Source organism: Peromyscus leucopus, chromosome 10 (genome assembly GCF_004664715.2).
Source record: "Peromyscus leucopus breed LL Stock chromosome 10, UCI_PerLeu_2.1, whole genome shotgun sequence".
NCBI classification, from domain to species: Eukaryota; Metazoa; Chordata; class Mammalia; order Rodentia; family Cricetidae; genus Peromyscus; species Peromyscus leucopus.
Window position 1 is genome coordinate 3,333,970 of NC_051071.1, and position 19,380 is coordinate 3,353,349.

General features: G+C 47.5%; 1 protein-coding gene across 3 annotated transcripts in view; it reads right to left on the bottom strand.

Annotated features, from left to right (window-relative positions):
* Positions 1 to 5,822: 5,822 nt before the first annotated feature.
* The window catches only part of Slc2a9 (solute carrier family 2 member 9), a 141,031-nt gene continuing 127,473 nt past the window's right edge, over positions 5,823 to 19,380 (bottom strand). For all 3 annotated transcript variants that reach the window (XM_028882372.2, XM_037208896.1, XM_028882371.2), the window contains one exon: positions 5,823 to 7,171. In XM_028882372.2, the coding sequence (XP_028738205.1) occupies positions 6,896 to 7,171 (276 nt within the window). In that variant the 3' untranslated portion in view covers positions 5,823 to 6,895. The remainder of the gene's footprint in view (positions 7,172 to 19,380) is intronic.

Here is a 19,380-nt window from a genome sequence, read left to right on the forward strand (position 1 = left end):
AGGGACCCTCCACCAGATTCAAACTGGCCCAAGAGGAAGAAGAGAACTACCCAGCTGATTCATGGAACCACAAGACATGGTAAGCCACTGCTGTTTAAGCCACTAACTTTAAAGATCTATTCTTTGTTATATTTAATAATATGTGTGGGGTATGTATGTGGTATGGGGATGCATCTGAAGGCATTGCCCATACAGGGCCAGAAGAGGGCATGGGACCCCTGGATCTGGGGCTGCAGGTGGTTGTGAGCTACTTGACATGGGTGCTGGGAACCACACTTGGGTCCTTCCTCTGAAAGAGTTGTACATACTCTTAACTGCTGAGCTATTTCTCTAGTCTCCGATTAAGCCATTAAATTTGGTTAATTTACTAAGCAGAAATGAATAGCTAGTAGGGCCTATTATTTCTGGTTGGGTGTTTCTCCTAATGCTGTGTGTTCTCTTGCCAAGCAAGAAAAACAGAGAAATTGGTGGTGGTTCTTGTGTCCAGGCTGGCTTTGAGCAGGAAGAACAGATCTGGGAGCATATACAATGAGTCCCACAGTCTTTACTTTACAGGCCACTTCCAACATCACAGGCAACGGTATGAAATTCTTTTCAGAGCTGGAAGGAGAAATGAACCCAGGCAGACGGGAGAGTCAGGTCAGCACCACAGACAGCTCCAGTGCTCTGGCAGATAGGGCACCAGACTCTGAGAATCTTCATGCACCCGCAGGCAGCAGTGCCCCCAGGGAAGTAACGAGCAGTGTGTCAGAAGAATTGGATTCGCCTCGTGGATCCTCATTTGCCATGGGCACTCTCCTGTCACAACGCATGTGGATTGAGTTTCACTCGCAAAAGAAACTGGAAATAAGGGGTGATAGAAGTCAAGATAGACTATTGAGAATTGGAGGCAAATGCCAGGGGTGGGGAGCTCAGGGCTGTGATAGTAGCTTGGATATGTGAGGTCCGGGGCATGGTCCTCAAAACCCTCTGAGGGTGTGCCTCTACCTTTGTACCTAAGATGCTGGGCAATGTTACTGCAACTACACCAACATTCTTACATTTGCCCACCCTCCAATAAGACAAGAGTTTCTGGTGCTTCCCACACCATAGAGACTAAAGGGGCTCTGCCTAAAGTCATCATTCTTGGGGTTCCTAGCAGTGGAAACATTCCTCAAAGTGTCTGTGAGGAAAAACAGCTAATTTGTACTGTCTAAGCAATGATCAATCTGGATTGAGACCATGAGGGACTGGGTAAAAGACTTCCCATATCTCAAGAAGCCTCTTGGGCACCGCCGATTCTGTATCCACTATGGAGACAAATGCCTAGAACATCTGTCCTATCTTTCTATCACCACTGTAACAAATGGCCACATACACAGTGAGTTAGCAGAGAGGAAAATGGCAGCCACTGGGGTTAGTGGTGGGAGAGGGAGGGAGGGAGGGCTGGGTGAAATGGCACGAGGCTTCAGTTAGGCCGGATAAACAGGTCCTGAGGCGCTGCCTACAGCAGTGATGTAACAGACAGTGCTGTATGGTGTACTTGAAGCATGAGAAGTGGTAGATCGTAAGTCTTTACATCATGTCTAAAGAGACAAGAATGTGATAACCACATCCGGTAATGACCATGCCAGTTGCCTTGGCTGCCCTCATCTCACACTATAAACTTAGCTCAAACCATCAAGCCACACACTTTTTTTTTTTTTTTCGAGACAGGGTTTCTCTGTGTAGCTTTGCGCCTTTCCTGGAACTCACTTGGTAGCCCAGGCTGGCCTCGAACTCACAGAGATCTGCCTGCCTCTGCCTCCCGAGTGCTGGGATTGCCCGGCAAGCAACACACTTTAAATCAACACAACTCTTATTTGTCAAATATGCTTCCATAAAAATGGAAAATGAGAAATTGGGAAATCTGGATAATTTTTGTCTGATTTGTTTTTTCCCCCTCTGCCAAGGCAAATGTATTTCAGAACCAAAAGGTAAAAGATGAAAATTTAAAAGGAGTGATCCACACTCTCCTCCTGGGCTAAAACAACACAGATTTGTTGTCTTACAGTCTGGGCATCGGAAGTTCTGAAGGTGAAGATGTTGGGCAACATTCCTCTGTTGTTTGCTTTTACTCTTTACTCTTTGCTCTTTGGGGAGCCCTCCATCCAGCTCCCAAATAAATCACACTTATTGAGCTTATTATTTCTTATAAATGTCCAGCTTTAGCTTGGCTTATTTCTAGCCAGCTTTTCTAAGTTAAGTTATCCCATCTATCTTTTGCCTCGGGGCTTTTTCCTTTTCTTACTTCTGTAATCTTACTTTCACTTTTACTCAGTGGCTGTGTGGCTGGACCCTTCTTTTCTCGCTGCTTGATCTCTCTTGCTTTTTGATCCCTCTTCTTCTCCTTCTATTTATTCTCTCTGCCCGCCAGTCCCTCCTATCCTTTCTCCTTCCTCACTATTGGCCATTCAGCTCTTTATTAGACCAATCAGGTCCTTTAGACAGACAAAGTAACACAGCTTCACAGAGTTAAACAAATGCAACATAGAAGAATGCAACACATCTTTGCATCATTAAAAAAAAGTTCCACAGCATAAATAAATTTAACACATCTTAAAATAATATTCCAAAACACTACTCTTAGCATGTCCAGTCCCCACCTTTCCTAATCTTGAAAGGCTATCTGCAGTCCCTACCTCAGGACCCTTCCTCTCCCTTCAAGGCCACCAAGTGGACTCTGTCCCACTTGGTACTTGCAGCTCCCTCATCTTTGTGGGGACATAGTGAGTTCAGCCAGTGCTTTAACTGACGTCACTAAATCCAGCTGCCAGAAGTAGAGTCCAGCCAATTGCTAGCCATCTTTCTCTCCCTGTTGACTGGGCAATTGCATCATGTTCTGGAATCGACCAGTGAATACCTGGCTAGGTACAACATTTTCTTTTTGTTTCTTTTTGTGTGTGTTTGTATAAGTATGATTGGTGTATCTGTGTGTAATCTATGTTTTTTTTAGTCTTTACTCATGGGTGTCCATGTGTGTGCCTGTGCACATGAGTGTGGGGTCCAGAGGAGGCATCTGGGTGTCTTGTCACTCTTCATCTATTTCTTTGAGACAGGGTCTCTCACTGAACATGGAGCTGTGTTGTTTGCCTGCAAGCAGGCCTCAGCAATCCTCCTCTCCTTGTCCCTCAGAACCCCAGGGTTTTGGTGAACAAGCCAATGGTCACACTCACATTTTTTGCATGGGCTCTGGGATCTGAACTCAAATTTTCACATCTGCAAAGCAAGGACATTCTCAGAGCTGATGCTTTGGAGCTCTGTCCTACTTGGCCAGTTTCTAATCCTGTTAAAACACACACACACACACACACTTCAATTTACCCTGTGTATTTTGAATATTATAATGGACTCATTAAAGTCTTCTGTGTAATTTTATTTGAAAGCAAACAGTTAGTCTGGTTAAATTCAGATCAAACGTTCTTAACCATGCTTTGTGGGTACTGATTCCCACTTCAGTCCCTGTGCTCTTTGTAGGTCCACCCCACATGTGTGCCTGGGAACTGGATGGGCCTGTGCTGGGGTCCACATGCATTTTGATTCTCAAAACTCCTCTGATTAGCTTCACACTGGTGCAAAACCAGAATCTCATCCACGAATTTATGGTGTTCCTGTCTTCAGCTCTCTTTATCCCCACACCCTGCCATTCTGCAGTCTTATCTTTTGGTTAGAATTGCATGGTTTCCCCCTTACTACCGTGTTATCTTTTACAGGGGCTTGTATCTGAAACAAAGCAGCAATACGAGGAGGGAGAGAGTAGGGGAGGGGTTGGGGGCAGAGAGAATGATTGAATTATAGGCATTCCCCTGTTCTGTTTGGAGCTTAGAGGCTTATGTCCCCAGCTTCTCATCAAAGAGAAGGGTTTTTCTTTAAGTGCCTGAGTGGTTCCTGCAGGGCCTCAAGTTTCCTTCTGTCACTCTGAAGGAAGGAATGGTTTCTTCCAGAGCTTCTTCTTTGGGTACCCATTCCGTGGTCTGAACATTGCCATCTTGGAGAGTGAGCAGGTGATGTGGGAGGGAAAGATGCAGGAACTCATGGCTACATGAGCTGTTCCTCAAGTTGGAATCCCACCTGCAATTTGCCTGCTTTCTTATTTTCAGTCTGCATGTGTTTGCATTATGATTCTGTCTAGGTTTTTGGTTATCATTAGCCAGAGAGAAATGGCCTAGTATGTGCATATTAGTGCCAGAAGCTGAAAGAATTACCTATTTCTGGGACTCTGAGAGGAGGAAATACTAACTTCCATGGTTTTTATATAAAGAGAGAGATGAAATGGACCTAATGGACCTACAAGGGATGAGGTCACCCCTAGCTCTTGGGTGGGAATCAAAAAGTGAGGCTGGTAGCCGAGCTTCTTTTGAGGACCACACAAGGATGCAGGGTGCAAATGGCCACAGCCAGCCAGCGGAACTTTGGCCTACAGGCCCTCAGTGAACACCTGGTTCTGATTCTTAGATCCCCATTTTCTTCCAGCATCTGAGAAACAGATTTCTATGGTAAGAAATTCTCTGCCTCTGTGACGGGCACCAGAATGTGCACAAAAGTCTTTAGGGTTCAGATGATATATTTAATATCAAGTGGGAAAAATAGGGAGATAAGAGAAAGATAATTGTAATCATGTTTTATATATTCTGTGTGTGTAAGTGGATTAATATCAGGCAGGAAATGAACAGGGCTGTGCAAAAAGTAAAACGATGAAGCATGTGAGATGATCAGTTTTATTATGAGATTCATTTTTCAAAACATGCCCGTAGTGTGGCTTCATTATAATTTCAAATATAAGAACATGCAAAAATAATCGCTGGCCTCTGGCCTCATGGTCACACTCGTCCCGGCTCTGCTCTGTCCCTTGTCTGAGAAGGCACTCTCAGCTGCCACCCCAACTCTTCCTCCTGTTGGAAGTTCCCATACCACTGTTACCCCAGTGCTGATCACACTACACCTCACCATTGGTGCTTTGACTTTCCATCTTTTCTGTCAGACATGACAGTGTCTAGGTCACAGCCTAGTATTTCCTTGCTCATAGATGTATTTTCAGGATCCAGCCAAAGCAGACTGGTTACTGACTAATAAATATTTATTGACAGAATACTTAAATCTCCAAGTGAATGACAGCTTTCAGATGTTAGGATTTCTGTTTTACAAGTTACTCGGCTCCCTTTGTGACGGGCATTTGTCAAATCCACGTGCTACTTTCTCTCCATACTTAAACACACTGTTCAAACCAATGCTGGATGGCATGGTGCTCTGAGCTGGGAATGCACCCATGGAGAGGCCCAGATGAAGAGTCTTCAACAGGTCAGGAAAAATCAGAGCACAGGTTTTGATTAAGGCCACCTCATCTAGAATAGTCAGGAAAACAGCAGTGTTGCCTGGCCTGGGGACTTCCCTGTCTGGTACCACACATCTTAAACTTACATACACTAATGCCAATTTAAGTACCTACCATTTGCTTATGACACTTGTCATAGGTATGATGGGCAATGTTGCTCTGTATGCTGTGAATGTGTTGCTCTGACTGGTTGATAAATAAAATGCTGACTAGCCAGTAGCCGGGCAGGAAGTATAGGCAGGATAAACAGATAAGGAGAATTCTGGGAAGAAGAGGAAGGTTGAGTCAGGAGTCGCCAGCCAGACAAGAGGAAGCAAGATGTGAAGGCAGAACTGAGAAAAGGTACCAAGCCATGTGGCTAAACATAAATAAGAATTATGGGTTAATTTAAGTGTAAGAGCTAGTCAGTAATAAGCTTGAGTTAACGGCCATACAGTTCGTAAATAACTGTGTGTTTACTTGGGTCTGAGCGGCTGCGGGACTGATGAGTAAGAGATATTTGTCCTGACTGCAGGCCAGGTGGGACACAGGAAAACTTTCAGCTACATAGGCACTTTGTTTTAGAGGCAGAAGGGACTCAGTCAAACGATGAGCCACACATAATGACGGCAAAATGCAAGTTGCGCCAACCAGACACCCACTCAAACACCCTACTCTAGAACCGACTCTTGGACTCCATTAACAACTGTTGAGGCGGGTGAGCACGATGAGTGATGGCGAGCATCTTTCCAGGCAGCTTGTGACTTCTGAAGATGAATCTCCTTCACATTGCAAACACGAGGCTCAGGGGCAGAGACTGCCATTTCTGCATCCAGGGCAGGCATTACCAATCAATCCCAGTGTTCTTTCCCATCAAACCTAGGTTTTAGTCTTAGAGTCACTTTCAGGGTCAGAGCTCAACTTGCAGTCTCTGCCCCCTACTTGCCAGAAAGCTTGTTCTCATATTATTTATTGCTCTTCTGTGTGCTCTCTGTAACAGTCTGAACTAAAGACATCCCCAGACCTGGCAGCCTTGAGCGCTGGGGACAAAGCCTGTGTTGGTAGGATCAGCAGCATGGTGGGTTGGTATGAGTCTCCAGTCCACAGGGTAGAGGCAGATTAGCAACAGGCATTTGTTAGTGTGGACAAAGAATCTTCCCATGGAAATCGGAACACTGACCAAAGTCCAGCTCCCTAGAGGCTGGAGGCCAAGGGCAGGTTGGGTGTGGTTGCTTAGCACAGCTTGGACAAGCCCCGGCTGCCATTCCCTTTACAATGAGTGTCCATCAGACCGGAAGACTTCCCTCTGAGTGGGCAACCTGATCCCTTTCCCCCAACTTTATTTCAAAACTACAAGTTCAGTCATGAAGGAGGCAGCCTTTGGTCTGTATAGAATGCCAAGAGTACCAAACCTAGGGAATGCTTCCAAGGGGAGTTTGGAAGGGGCAGCTGTGAAGATACAGCTGTGAGGTCTGATTCCCTCAGGCTTCTTCCTAACACCCCAGTACAACAGTCTCACATGGCTTCAATCAGCTGAAACCTTCTACGTTTTGGGAAAGCCTTGGGTTACTGAAGTGAGAACACACATTTAGACATTTGGTTTTGGCCATGGCTGTCCAGCGTGGAGGATGGATCTGGCTCAGGCTGGCTGTTCGCCTTCTCCTCTGCCATGGCTGAGTCAGTCTTCACCTCCGGGGGGTGAGCCTTGTTCCTCTTGGCGAATGCCTGGCTGATTTCTGCGTGGGTTCTGTTCTTGGTCTCGGGGAGGACAAAATAGAAGTAGATGGCCCCTGTGATACACACTGCGGCAAAGACAAGGAAGCAGTAGGAGTCCAGGCTTTTCTGTGGAAAAGTAGAGACAAAAACAGCCAGTAAACAGTCAGCACACGAGCTAGCAGGTTGTAAAGCCACATTGCAAGATTCTCCTCTGCAGCTGGTATGCATACAGCAGCAGTGCTGGGTAAAAACCCCACAGTGGCGGCGGCTGCTGCAAGAGGCAGGTGGAGCCACATGATACTTGAACCAGTCTCAAAGGAAGTGGAGATAAACCAGTTACCCACCATGATCAAGATGAGAAAAACAAAAACAACAACAACAACAACAACAAAAAACCCAACTCAGTCTTTATTGTTCTGTATTCTTTTTCTCCAAAGTAGGTGTTTAAAAACTGACCATTAAGGGAGGAAAATGTAATCCTTGATGAATATTATCTTAGGTTCATTTTACCATGATCACATTCTTCCCTCTCCCATGACACACAAGAGAACCGTAAATGCCCAGTTTGTAGGAAAAATATGGATCATGGTATCAAGGATACATATTGTTCCCCCAGTACACGGAAGATCTACTTCACTAATTGGAACAGCCTTGTTCAAAAACAGAAAGACCAGAAGATAGATGCTGGGTGTAGTCACGGTTGCTTGTGTCGTAATTAGACCTCAGTGAGATGCTGGGCTTCCCAGGGACTCTTCGAGCCTCTGTGGCCCCTGACACGGTGCTTGGCTCTCAGTAAAGGTTTGTTCAATAGAAGGCTTCCTGGGCTTGCGAGATGGCTCCTGAGCAATCACCAGGAGCCAAGTTGGAATCCTTAGCACCCAGGTAAAAAGCCAGGTGTAGTTGCACACTCCACTTGCCTGTGACCCCACAACTGAAGGTAGGGGCTGGGACAGGAGGATTCCTGGAACTTGGTGGCTGCTAAGTACACACCTGCAACCCCAGGAGTAGAAGCAGGAGGACCCTAAGTTCATGGTCATCCTTGACTTCACGGGTAGTTCACACCAACCTTTGGCTATATGAGAGCCCATCTCCTTAACCCTCAAAGTCTTCTTGGTTACAACTGCCGGGCCTGACTTCTTTGCACTACAGACATCATTGATCAAAGACAAGGAGACAATGGTTTCTGAGTGTCATTTTCCCAAGAAGCAATGTCAGGGTTTTCATCAATTCCATTTCATCTCTGAAAACTCTGCTTTTGGGGCTTGCAGTGCTTAAAAGCCTAGGTACTCATACATTCTAGATGCTCCAGCAAACATGCTTGGACTCATGGTGCCTCCGTGGTTGTAAAATAAGGACAAGAGTGGTTTTGTGGGGTTGTTATAAGGAATAATAGAAAGACCCATCTCAAAGTACTGTGGGTGGTGAAGAGTGCCTTGCTCCGAGAAAGGTACCTTCTGTTTGTCCACAGAGAGTCTGTGAGCCAAGAAGAGGAAGGAGGAGAATCAGGGTTTCTGTCATCAGAGGGGCTGGGCCAACACAGAAGATGAGCCACTTAAGGCAGAATTTCAAACCCCTGAGCATTAAGTTTCCTTATTTGAAATGTGGTGGTGTAGATTCAGTTGAGGTAGGTCTAGTCCCCTCCTTCCTTCACCTAGGCTGAGCAAAGTATCCCAGCATAGGCCCTAGGGATTGGGGGAAGGGCGGGGGTGGGTTGGTGGGAGGAGGGAGAACAGGGGAATCCGTGACTGATATGTAAAATTACATTTATTATAAAATTAAAAAAATAAGAATAAATAAAGAAAGAAATGTGGTGATATTTGCCCTCATGTTGTGTTGTGATGGAATGGAATGTGTCTCACAGTCTGGCCCCCTGCCTGCATGCTGACTCCACATTTGAGCTGTCTAATAGATAGATGGTCACTGAATAGCTTCTCCCCTGGGTTCCCCACATCTCTCCTAGTGTCTTGGATTATTCTCAGGAGAGAAGCTGGCATGACTCTGTTAAGCAACGGGCAGCTTGCCACAGTTCTGTTCAAAATCCACAATCATGTCCAAGGTCACTCCAAGTGAAGCCAAACTCCATCCCATGGCTGACCTCCAGTCCCTTTTACTTCTCTGAAGTCATTTCCTTTCTTCTCTGCTCCAGCTTTACCTTCCTGATGGCTGTTCCTAATATCATGCCCCAGGGCCTTTGCACATGCCATCAACGGTCTTCCTTGCACAATGGTCAAAAACACCTGCACATCCTTCTTTCTCACTTTCTCTGCCTACGGGTCCTTCCTTAGAGAGATTTTCTCTAACTCCAGTTTTGAGAGGGTGTCCTCCTGATTCACTGTCTCTAATCGTGCATCATTATGGAGCATAGCGCATAGAACCGCCTGTTAATTAATTCTCTCCCCACTGAGGGTAAGCTATGGGAGGGTGGGCATTGCTGTTTTTCTTGCATGGCCAGAATGCAGGAAGTTATGGATAGACAGAGGACCAGCAGTGGGTGTTTACTGAGTCCAAGGGCGTCCCGAGGCTCTCTACCCTAGCCAGGGCACTCCTGGAGCTGTCTGGGATGTCTTTACTACCCTCTGAGTTACTATGTGCTTGCCTTCACTCCCCAAAGGACATCATGAGGCCTCTTGGATTATTCTGTTTCACAGACTTCAGTTAACCCACAACACCTGCAACATCTGGGGATAGGACACTTGTCCCTTCCTTGTGAGTCTCGGGGGCAAAAGCGTAGGAAAAGTAGGGGGAGAGACTCGATCTCTTGGGCACCAAGTCTACAGAGGGACCCTCCCCCCCCCAGATGAAAAGTGCTGTTGGGTCCCTGATTCAGTTCTCCAAACTAGTGTGTTGAGGCTGAATTCACAATGTGGTTAGGTCTTTATGGGGTGATCAAATCATAAGGGTGGATCCATCACAAATGGGATTCGAAACCTCATACTGGGATAAAGGGAACTAGGCAGCCTCCTCTCACCCTTCACCTTCTTCCACCTGAGAAGACACTGGGGAGCACCATCTTGGAAACAGAGAACAGCCTCCACCAGATCCACCAATCCCTTGATCTCAGACTTCCAGCCTCATAAAGATAACCCTGCCTGTGGCATTTCGTGATAGCAGCGCATAGCTAGGATAGCCCTTCTTCCTGAGGTACTGGCCTAGGGGAGGTACAGAACTGAGGCAGACATGCCTGATCACGACCTCTCTTTCCTTGTTCTAGTGCTGGAAGTCGCAGTACCAATCACTGGCTCTGCAGAAGGAGGCTGTTACAGAGTCAGGTTGGGGAGGGAGAAGAAGGGAGCAAATGAACATCTACTCTGCCCCCACTACAGAGCCAGATCTTTAGGGCCATTTACAGGCCTGCTTAGTTCCTCTTTACAGATGACAAAACAAACAAACAAAAACCCAAGCTGGAGTCAGGTTGTTACTGGAGTCGTTAGGGTCAGAGCCTGGTCCTTGGCAGCTCTCCCTACCAAGGCTCAGCCACCCATCCTCAAGATGCAACTCAGAGACAAGGGGTGTTTAAAAGCAGAGGGAGGAGATGTATCAAAGTGGCCACACTGGGCAAAGGAACAAATAATGATGTCCAGTGAGCCACAAGCCACTCTTGGAGGTCTTGAAACGAGGTTTAGGTTTAACTAAGGAGGCAAGAGGTGTACATAACTAAGCAGTCCTGTACCTGACCTGTCATTGATCCAACATTGCCTTGGCTTCATCCTGCACGTCGGTCTGGTAAGTTGTCAGACCTCAGTGAAAGCTCCTTCCCCGGAACCAGTATGTCCTCCGGCTGGCACCACGGCTTCAGCCTATCCCTGCCTGAATTACGAGATTCCTTGCAGTACATTGCTTTATTGGTGCCAATGGGCGGGGCATAAGTATCTCTCCTTAGACTGTCTTCACTCCTGCCAGGACGGTCCGTGTTATTTGCCAAGTTCATGCTGCTGGAAGGTGGGGCAGGATGGGATGGAAACTCAGCAGCATGTTCTTCTCCAAAGCTGCCTTGCCCCGCGCTGGACCCTGGCTTGGACTGAGGACGTGAGCCGACCAAGTCAATGCTAAACTTAGCAACTGCTCTCTAACTGCTTCCTGGCCTGGGATTGCCAACTTGCTCTGTTCACCCCCACCCTGTGGTGTGACCTTACAGGAGAGGTGGCTGAGGGTGGGAACCGGGCCGGGCATCAGTTAAGACGCAAGCTCACGGAATCTGTGGGTGGAGTGGAACCTCACTTGGGGTTCACTCAGCTCTCGCCACCACCCCTCTTCACATCCCTGTTTTGTTCCAGCTCTCAGGGGTGCTGCTAGCCACAGTCACGTTGCATCTGAAAACACATCTTTTATGTCATTAGATGGCCATTAAAGTGGTCTGGATTTTTGTTTCAGGGAGGAAAATTTCTTCTCACAATACAGTAGAATATTAAATTATGCTAAAAATATGAGGCAATTTTAGCAAAATACTACTTTTAGGAAAAGGCCCTTGAGATTAAAGAAAAAAATCTTAGTTTTTTCCGCCCCCCTACTGCTCTGAATCAGAACTGTGAGGGGGTAACTGTTTCCAAGAGCAAGGAAACGAGAAGTACGTTAGGAATTCTGACTCTGGCTCACACAGAGTGGACCTATGGCCTACTTTGTAGTGGTGTGGTTGGGTGGGCTCAGAGGAGAGGCATGCATCTCCTAGACACAAGGTCACAAAAACCCAGCATGCTCTGGAGGTGATGAAATTATGACCTAATGAAGTTCTAGGTTAGGTTTAGAAGCAGCTATTCAACTCATTTATCACAAGAAGGTGCTCTGAGTTGGAATGACTCATTTCTGCCATAATAATCTAGACGTTCATGAAGAAGTGGCCAGAACTATGTGTCCATGCTTAGGAGGTGCCTCTCCATCCTTCACACTGGGTTCAAGCCTGTCTTCCATGACAGCAAAAACACGTATCTAAGATGTTCTTTTGCAAGTGTGGTAGTGGCTCTCAGCTGAGCTTCCTACATCCTGGGGACACATGTCACTCTTTGGAGTCTCAAGAACTCATCATAGCATCTGACTGTTCCTTCTAGTTCTGGTGTTTTCTGTGTCTGGCCTCGAATGCCCTGGAAGTGTTGGTATTCTCCCTCATCTCTCCCTCCCTTCCTCCCTTCTTCTTTTCCTCCCTGTCTCTCTGTCTAGGATATCAGGACAGACAACAGCTTTTCAGTAGTCAGGATCACAACAACAAGCTTTGCTGCAGCTCCCATGCAGACACCATGCAGGGTGTCTGTTAAGATCCCTCCTGCAAAAAAACACAGGCACCATTCTTGTTTCAAAGACAAGACCATGACAGTCATCGGGGGAAGTTAAGATTACTCTGCCCCCGACCTCAATGCTGAGCGGCATGGCTGGAATTCAAGGTCACCTGGTTTGGCCCCAAAGTCTGCTCAAGTAATCCAGAAGGTTTTTTGCTTACACACTGCCTGGCAAAAAAAGGTCATGAACAGCAACCACCAACAAATGCAGTGTCGTGGGAACTGTCTTAGGCAGGGAGCCAGAGGTACAGGCAGGGCTGGAGGCAAGAGACTATTGAGACATGATGAGGGTGGCTGTGGGTGATTGGTAACTGTCCCACTTGCTGGGACTGACCAATATTTTAGGATTTGGGCTGTCTGGGAGAGTTTTGAGCGAACACCCGAGGGCACATTGGTCACCATAGAAAGGACAGGTGCTGCACAGTGAACAACAGGTACTACACTGAGGTCCTGGGCCCTGATCCCTGCGAATGTGGTATCACCTGAGAGCAGCCTTTCCAGGTGTTATAGAAGTAGTATGAGGTCAAGCTAGATTAGATGGGCTTCCAATCCACTCAGTGGTTTCCAAACAACAACAACAACAACAACAAAAAGCACACACACACACACACACACACATACACACACACACACACAAACACACACACACACTCATGCACCTGCACATATACAGATCCCCATTTTATATTTGGAAGGAAAGAAGACGTTAATGTGGGTCATTTCTGTCCATGATATTTTCATAGTTTCTGCAGCAAACTGAATCATTTATAATTTAAATTCCCTAAGAATCTCACAGGAACAAAGGAAGAGGAGGAGGAACAGAAGCAGGAGGAAGAAATAAATGCCAATCAGTGCATGTTCCCTCCGGTCTCTGTCTTCTGGGGCCCACTCACACCCTTGGTGGTAGCTGAGTAATGAGCCCTGCAGGGCTGTGTTAGGTTTCCTGAGATAACCTACATAAAACATTGGCTGTGGCTCATGCAAAAGGACAGTCAATGAAATGCTGGTTTGCTCAGGGCAGGGTCCCTGGTGTGTGGGCTCTCAGGCACGGGGCCGGTGGGACTGCACCTTCGGTTCTGGCTCCCTGGCCATCGGCAGTGATGCTCAGGGTGTGGGTGATTTACATGTGGACTTCTTAGTGTTCTGTTTTGCACTCTCTTACTCCACTCCAGCCTCAAGTACATAGGACTAAATTAACCATATCCCTCGTTTCTTTTCCTTTTAACTTGTGTGTGCATGTCCATGTGCGCACACGTGCGCATACACACACGGATGCTTATGTGGACGTCCGAGAGTCACCCACCCCAGGCGCCAGTCTTTGCCTTCCACCTTGTTTGAGACCGTCGTTTGTTGTTTGCTGCTGTGATATGTGCACAGCAGGTTGTCTAGCCCACGGGCTCCCGGGGATTCACTGAGCCTCCCATCTCAGGACTGCAGTGTTGGGATTACTACAGATGTGCTCCGGTGTTCAGCTTTACGTGGGTACTGGGGATCTGGGGATCTCAACTTAGGTCCTCACGCTGTGTGGCAAGTGCTTTACCCACTGAGCCATCATCCCCTCAGCCCGCAACACACCCCACTTCTGGACACACTAACACTGTGGTCTGTGCTGGGACCCCTTCTTGTTTGTGTTTATTTATTTCTCTCATTTTTAGTCTCTTTTCTTTTGTCCTACAATGTTCTTCTAATGCTGGACAAAGTTATGTGTATGTCTTTGATAAATAACCCAAAGTCAACTTATTGTCTGACTATACGCATGTCATCTTTTTATGTATCTATGATCAATCTATCATCTATCTGTCTGTCTGTCTGTCTATCTATCCATCTATCTACTATCTTTGTATCTACACCATCCATGTGGTTTTGTTTCACTCCCTTGTTTGTTTATTTGTGTGTGTGTGTGTGTGTGTGTGTGTGTGTGTGTGTGTGTGTGTGTGTGTGTTATTTTATTTTAAACAAAATCTTGTCTAGTCCAGGCTGGTCTTGAACTCTCTATGTAGCCTGAGCTGGTGCCATTGCTTACTCGCAGGAGTTACAAGTTTCCAAGTTCGCCACAACCTATGTGACCTATGAAATAAGAGGGACTCAATCATTTTGAAGCCTCTGTGTGGCTAGAGCCCATGTCACAACCATGTCTGTCCTGTGGGCTACAAGCTGATCACAAGGTAGCACTTCTGCTAACTGGGGTAACCAAGAAAGGGCCGAGAAGCAGCTGAATTTGAAGGCAAGGCTTCTGCAGGGAGTGAGCTCTGGTCAGAAGCGGCCAGATGGAGCCAGTGTCCTACAGATAAGGCCTTATTGCTTTGATGATGCCTCATTTCAATTATGCAAATCTGTCCACTGGACCAGTTCAGAGGCCCTGTGCCCCACCACCACTTGGAATGAAAGGCTGCCGAGGGTCAACAGTAGATTGCTTTTGCAGAAACAGGAGGAGACCCAGGGATGGAGCTGCTTGGTGGCAAAGTGCCCGTTGCCAGCCTGGCTGTCTGCTCAGCCAGGGGAGAGCATCTCCATGCAGGTGCTCCCTCATGTTCCTCACCTTGTCTTTACAGGACTTCCCTTCCCTCCCTGCTTGCTCCAGGCCTTGCTACAGGATCCCTGGTAAACCACAGACTCTCAGCCATCAGGTCTCCCTGCTCAGAGTCTCCCACTCCAATCCAGCCTCCGAGTATCTAAAATGATGTCTTGCAGAAACATCCATATGCTTTTCTGTGTGTTCTCACTGATTTCCATCCTTCATGGGTCACCAGATGTCAGTGGGTGCTCAGCCTTAGTGACTGAGATCAATTTGCTCTGTTTTGACACATGCTGGTAATTCCACCCCCTCCACATTGCATCAGAATGTGTGAAAGGCACTTCTCTAGCATCCACCAGACATCCTAAACTCCTAGATAAATCTCATGGCCTTCAGGATTGAATCCCTTTGGTCTACTGGAGCAAATGAGAATTCCTCAGTAGGACACTTAAGGCCCAGCAGGATCTGTCCAAAATGCATGGAGAACAGGAAGTGATGTGCATGTAGAGATTATTGCTGGGTGCTGAGTTAGAAAGTGTGTCTCCCCCAATGAGCATGTCCATTCTCATCATCTCCTGGGTGATGACTGGCCAGGTACTCAGTCACCCAGAACTGAACTCACATGACTTCTCCTGGGTCCAGGTCCTATGTGTACTAATTGAGGGAGGCGAGTTTCCAATCACATGTCCAGCCCCTGCTCCTCAAACCTACCTCACTTCCATGAACAGCTGTATAATGGCCTTCAAAGGTCCAGCCCTAGGTTGTGAATGCCCTTTTAAGAGTGTAGGGGGTGGGACGGGACTTTGCACATGCCTTGAAAAATCTAGTTAGGAAGGGAAGTCCTGGACCACGTGGGTGGGCTCTGTATGTCATTGTCCTTACATGGGAGAGGTGGAGATACACAACACACAAGATGAGAGCAATAGGACATCAGTCACCTGGGAAGAGGGAAGAGGGGAGCTGAGCTCACAGCTAGAATGTCCTGCTCTGAGAGGACTCCCCAGAGAACAGCATTGACATCTTCACGAAGGTGGAGCCTTCTGAACCCCTTTAAAGGCTTCGATACTGTTTGAGAGTTCTGGTTTGGAGATGAGGTCTCCCCTCAAAAGGCCTATGTGTTGAAGGTCTTATCATCATTGCAGCAGCATCCCTAGGCCTTTTGGGAAGTAGTTGGAGCACAAGGGCTCAGCCTTCTAAAGTGAATTTCCTCTCTGGTGGAGTCATCATTTGAATGCACTGCTGGAGCTAACGGGAGTGCTGAAGACAGGGACCAGTCAGGGGAGAGTGCATCACTGGGGGTGTGCCCTAGAAATGTAAATCGTCCTCAGCTCTTTCCCATCTCTTCTACGCTCCCCAGACACAACCAATGTGAACTATTTTACCTCACCCCAAGTCCTCAGAGCCATGATTCTCCACTCACAGCAATAGAGCGAGCTGGTGATGGATGGGAATGACTGTGGATGGATGATTGTGAGCCACAAGAAACCACTACTTCCTCTCAGGCATTTCTCACTGTGACGAAGTCTGACCAGCACAACTGGGGACCAAAGTTCAGCATGAGTTTCAGAGGAGACGTGTCCCATTAAAATGCAGCATCAAGCATGTACGGTTACTACAGCAACCCTGGGAAACACATATGCACCACCCTTCAGGTCTGTGATCTGCCTTGCCACCTGGAGCCCTCAGAGCCCATGCCATTCCATTCCCTAAGATTGTCTGCAGGCCTGTGCCCACTTCTGCCCATGTCCTGGTTCAAGCTGTGGCCTGTCCAGTGTAAGGAGGCTTTCGTTTTTTATTTTACTATTTCTCGTGTGTTTGCGTGTGTACATCTATGCGTGTAGGCACCTGGAAGCCAGAGGTTGTTGTATGGTCCTCTTTAGTCACTCTGTACATTATCTTTTGAAACAGGGTCTCAACCTGGAATTGATTGATTTGGCTAGACTGGCTGGCCAGCAAGCCCCAAGGAGCTCTTCCTTCCCCCCTTCCTGGCACTGGGATTACAGGCAGGTGATTCTGCACCCAGCTTTTTTTTTTTTTTTTTTTTTTTTTTTTTTTTTTTTTTTTTTTTTTTTTTTGCATGAGTGCTGGGGGATTTGAACTCAGGTCCTCTTTCTTGGGTAGCAAGCACTTTATCCACAGAGCCTTATCCCCTGTCTAAGGATGCTTTCCCAGTACTGTACCACAGACCCTCACAAGAGCCCAGTGAGGGGATTCTTCTATTGTCCTTGACCAATGAGGTCTCAAGACTGTGAGGAACCTGCCCAGGGTCACATTACCTAAGAGAAGCAGAGCTGACATGCAAATCCAGGCTGTCTGCCTGTACTTTCTGAGCACTCATCCACAGTTTCCCTGCTCATTAAGTACCCCACACAGACTGGCACCACCCTGCCCTGAAGCCTGCAGAATATACAAGATCTACCTTGGGACAGATGCTTGCAAATTGTTCCCTGACCTATGCACAGGTTTGAGGTACATGTATGCACACATGCATGCATGCATGCACGCACGCACGCACGCACGCACGCACGCACGCACGCACTGAATAAATAAACATAATAAAAACAAGACACTTGCTTGGCCTTCTAAATTAGTATTCTAGGAACCCACAGCTATCTGATATGTGTCCCTGGTAGGAACCCAGGACACGCAGGGCTGATGGAGGCCTGTCCTGTAGCCCCAGGGGATACTCAAGTGTCAGGGGTGGCTGCCACCAGCTGTCCTACTAGCCAAAGCAAGGAGCCTCGAGGACTTTATAGGAATCAATCTAAAAATCGTTTAGAGCCCCGGACATCACTCTCACCCTCTCAGCCCTTTGCTTGGGTGTCACTGCCTGAGATTTAGGGCTGCGTACCACAGTGGTTGAGAATGAACATTCTGGAGCATGCAGGTTTGGTCTCATTGCTAGGACTTGTTAGCGGGCAACCCCGGGGAAGTGACTTGACATTTCTGGGCCTCAACGGCTATCTGTAAAAGGAGGCTAGTGGGGACATGGGACTCACAGACCTGTTGTGGGATTCCATGAGTCACACTATGTGACGTGCCCAGGGAGAGCCAGCTACACTCGATTGCTTGGCTTGCTTTGTATTTATTTCAATGGCTGCCGTAACAAGTTACCACAAACCGGGTGACTGGAAACAAAAACTTCACTCCTGTCTACAGGCCTCAGTTGGGGGCAAGTAGTTCTTGCAGAAAACGCAGCCCATTCTGACTGATCTGTGGGAGCAAGAAGAACTTCCACTCCACGGTCTGGCTGCCTAGTGGGTAGTGGGTAGCCGTTCCAGCTTTGACCTGGAAATACCACCCCCTTTGAGGCTTCGGTAACTGTCATGCTACAAGGCGGAGCTGAGAGAGGACCCCTGAAGACCCGAGATTCAGATGGGGGAGCTCTCTTGGTTCCTGGACCCTGGACGCTGGAGGTAGACTGAGCAGAATTCTCCAGATAACACCGCCGGACTGTGCTTCACCTTTCTCAGACCCTGTTACCTATTGCTTCACTTGTAAGGTACCCCACAAAATAAACCTCCCTTTTAACTATGTGGAGTTGCCTTAATAATTTTACCAATACTAGTGAGTGCCTCGTGTGTGGGCATTGCTCCCTCCACGACCTCCTCTTTGACAGCTCAGCCAACTGAGTGGACTGGGATAATGAAAATGAATATGAAATTTGAGACCCAGACACCCAGGACACTGTCAAACAAGGTGCAGCCCTGTGATGCCACTGGAGGGATACGCAGATGGGAAATGATGTGCGAATCTGAGTGATGTGAAATAAAGGTCAAGTGGATCCAGATTCAGCTGGAGACCTCTCCAATGCATGCAAAGGCACACACACACACACACACACACACACACACACACACACACACACACAATCAGTCAACACAGAGCCCTGGGAAGACACCGGGGAATGACTTCCTCTGTGTAATTCTTTATCTGTCTCCTTGTGTGTTTTTTTGGGTAAATTCACTGTTCAAGTAAAAGTGGACTTTTAGAATAGTCATCTGCCAAAAACAGTGGCCTCCTTTCTCTCCTTGTCTTACAGATGAGGATAAGGAACGTGGGTTCAGGTTCTGGCTCTGACATGCATCATGGGGGTGACCTTGGGAGCCTCTCTGAAGGGCTGCTGGAGGCTGTATCTCCTGGTACTGACAGGGTTGAGCATTTGCTGATACATGGCAAATGCTCACTAGATGTTTGTGTGAATAGATGGCAGCAGACACTTCTCACTCCCGGCCTGGCAGGATGGCATTAAGTCTGTAGTGTCTATAAGGTCTTCTACTTTGCACACCCCCAGGTGTGTAGAAGACAGGTCTGCTTCACAGACCCAGACCTGGGAAGGCCCAGCTAGGAAGGAGTGGGAAAGACGACCAACAGGCAACTTGAAGCTAATTTTCTCCATGTAGTGGGTACTTTACTGACCCCTAGGCTTTGCCTGCTAGCTTTTAACCAAACAGGAAAAGCCCACTGAAGGTATAAAGTCCGTTGAAAAAACCAGCTTGTTGTGTCCTAGCTGCAGCCAGCAAGGGGCCCCAAGGAGGAGAATGCTAAACACG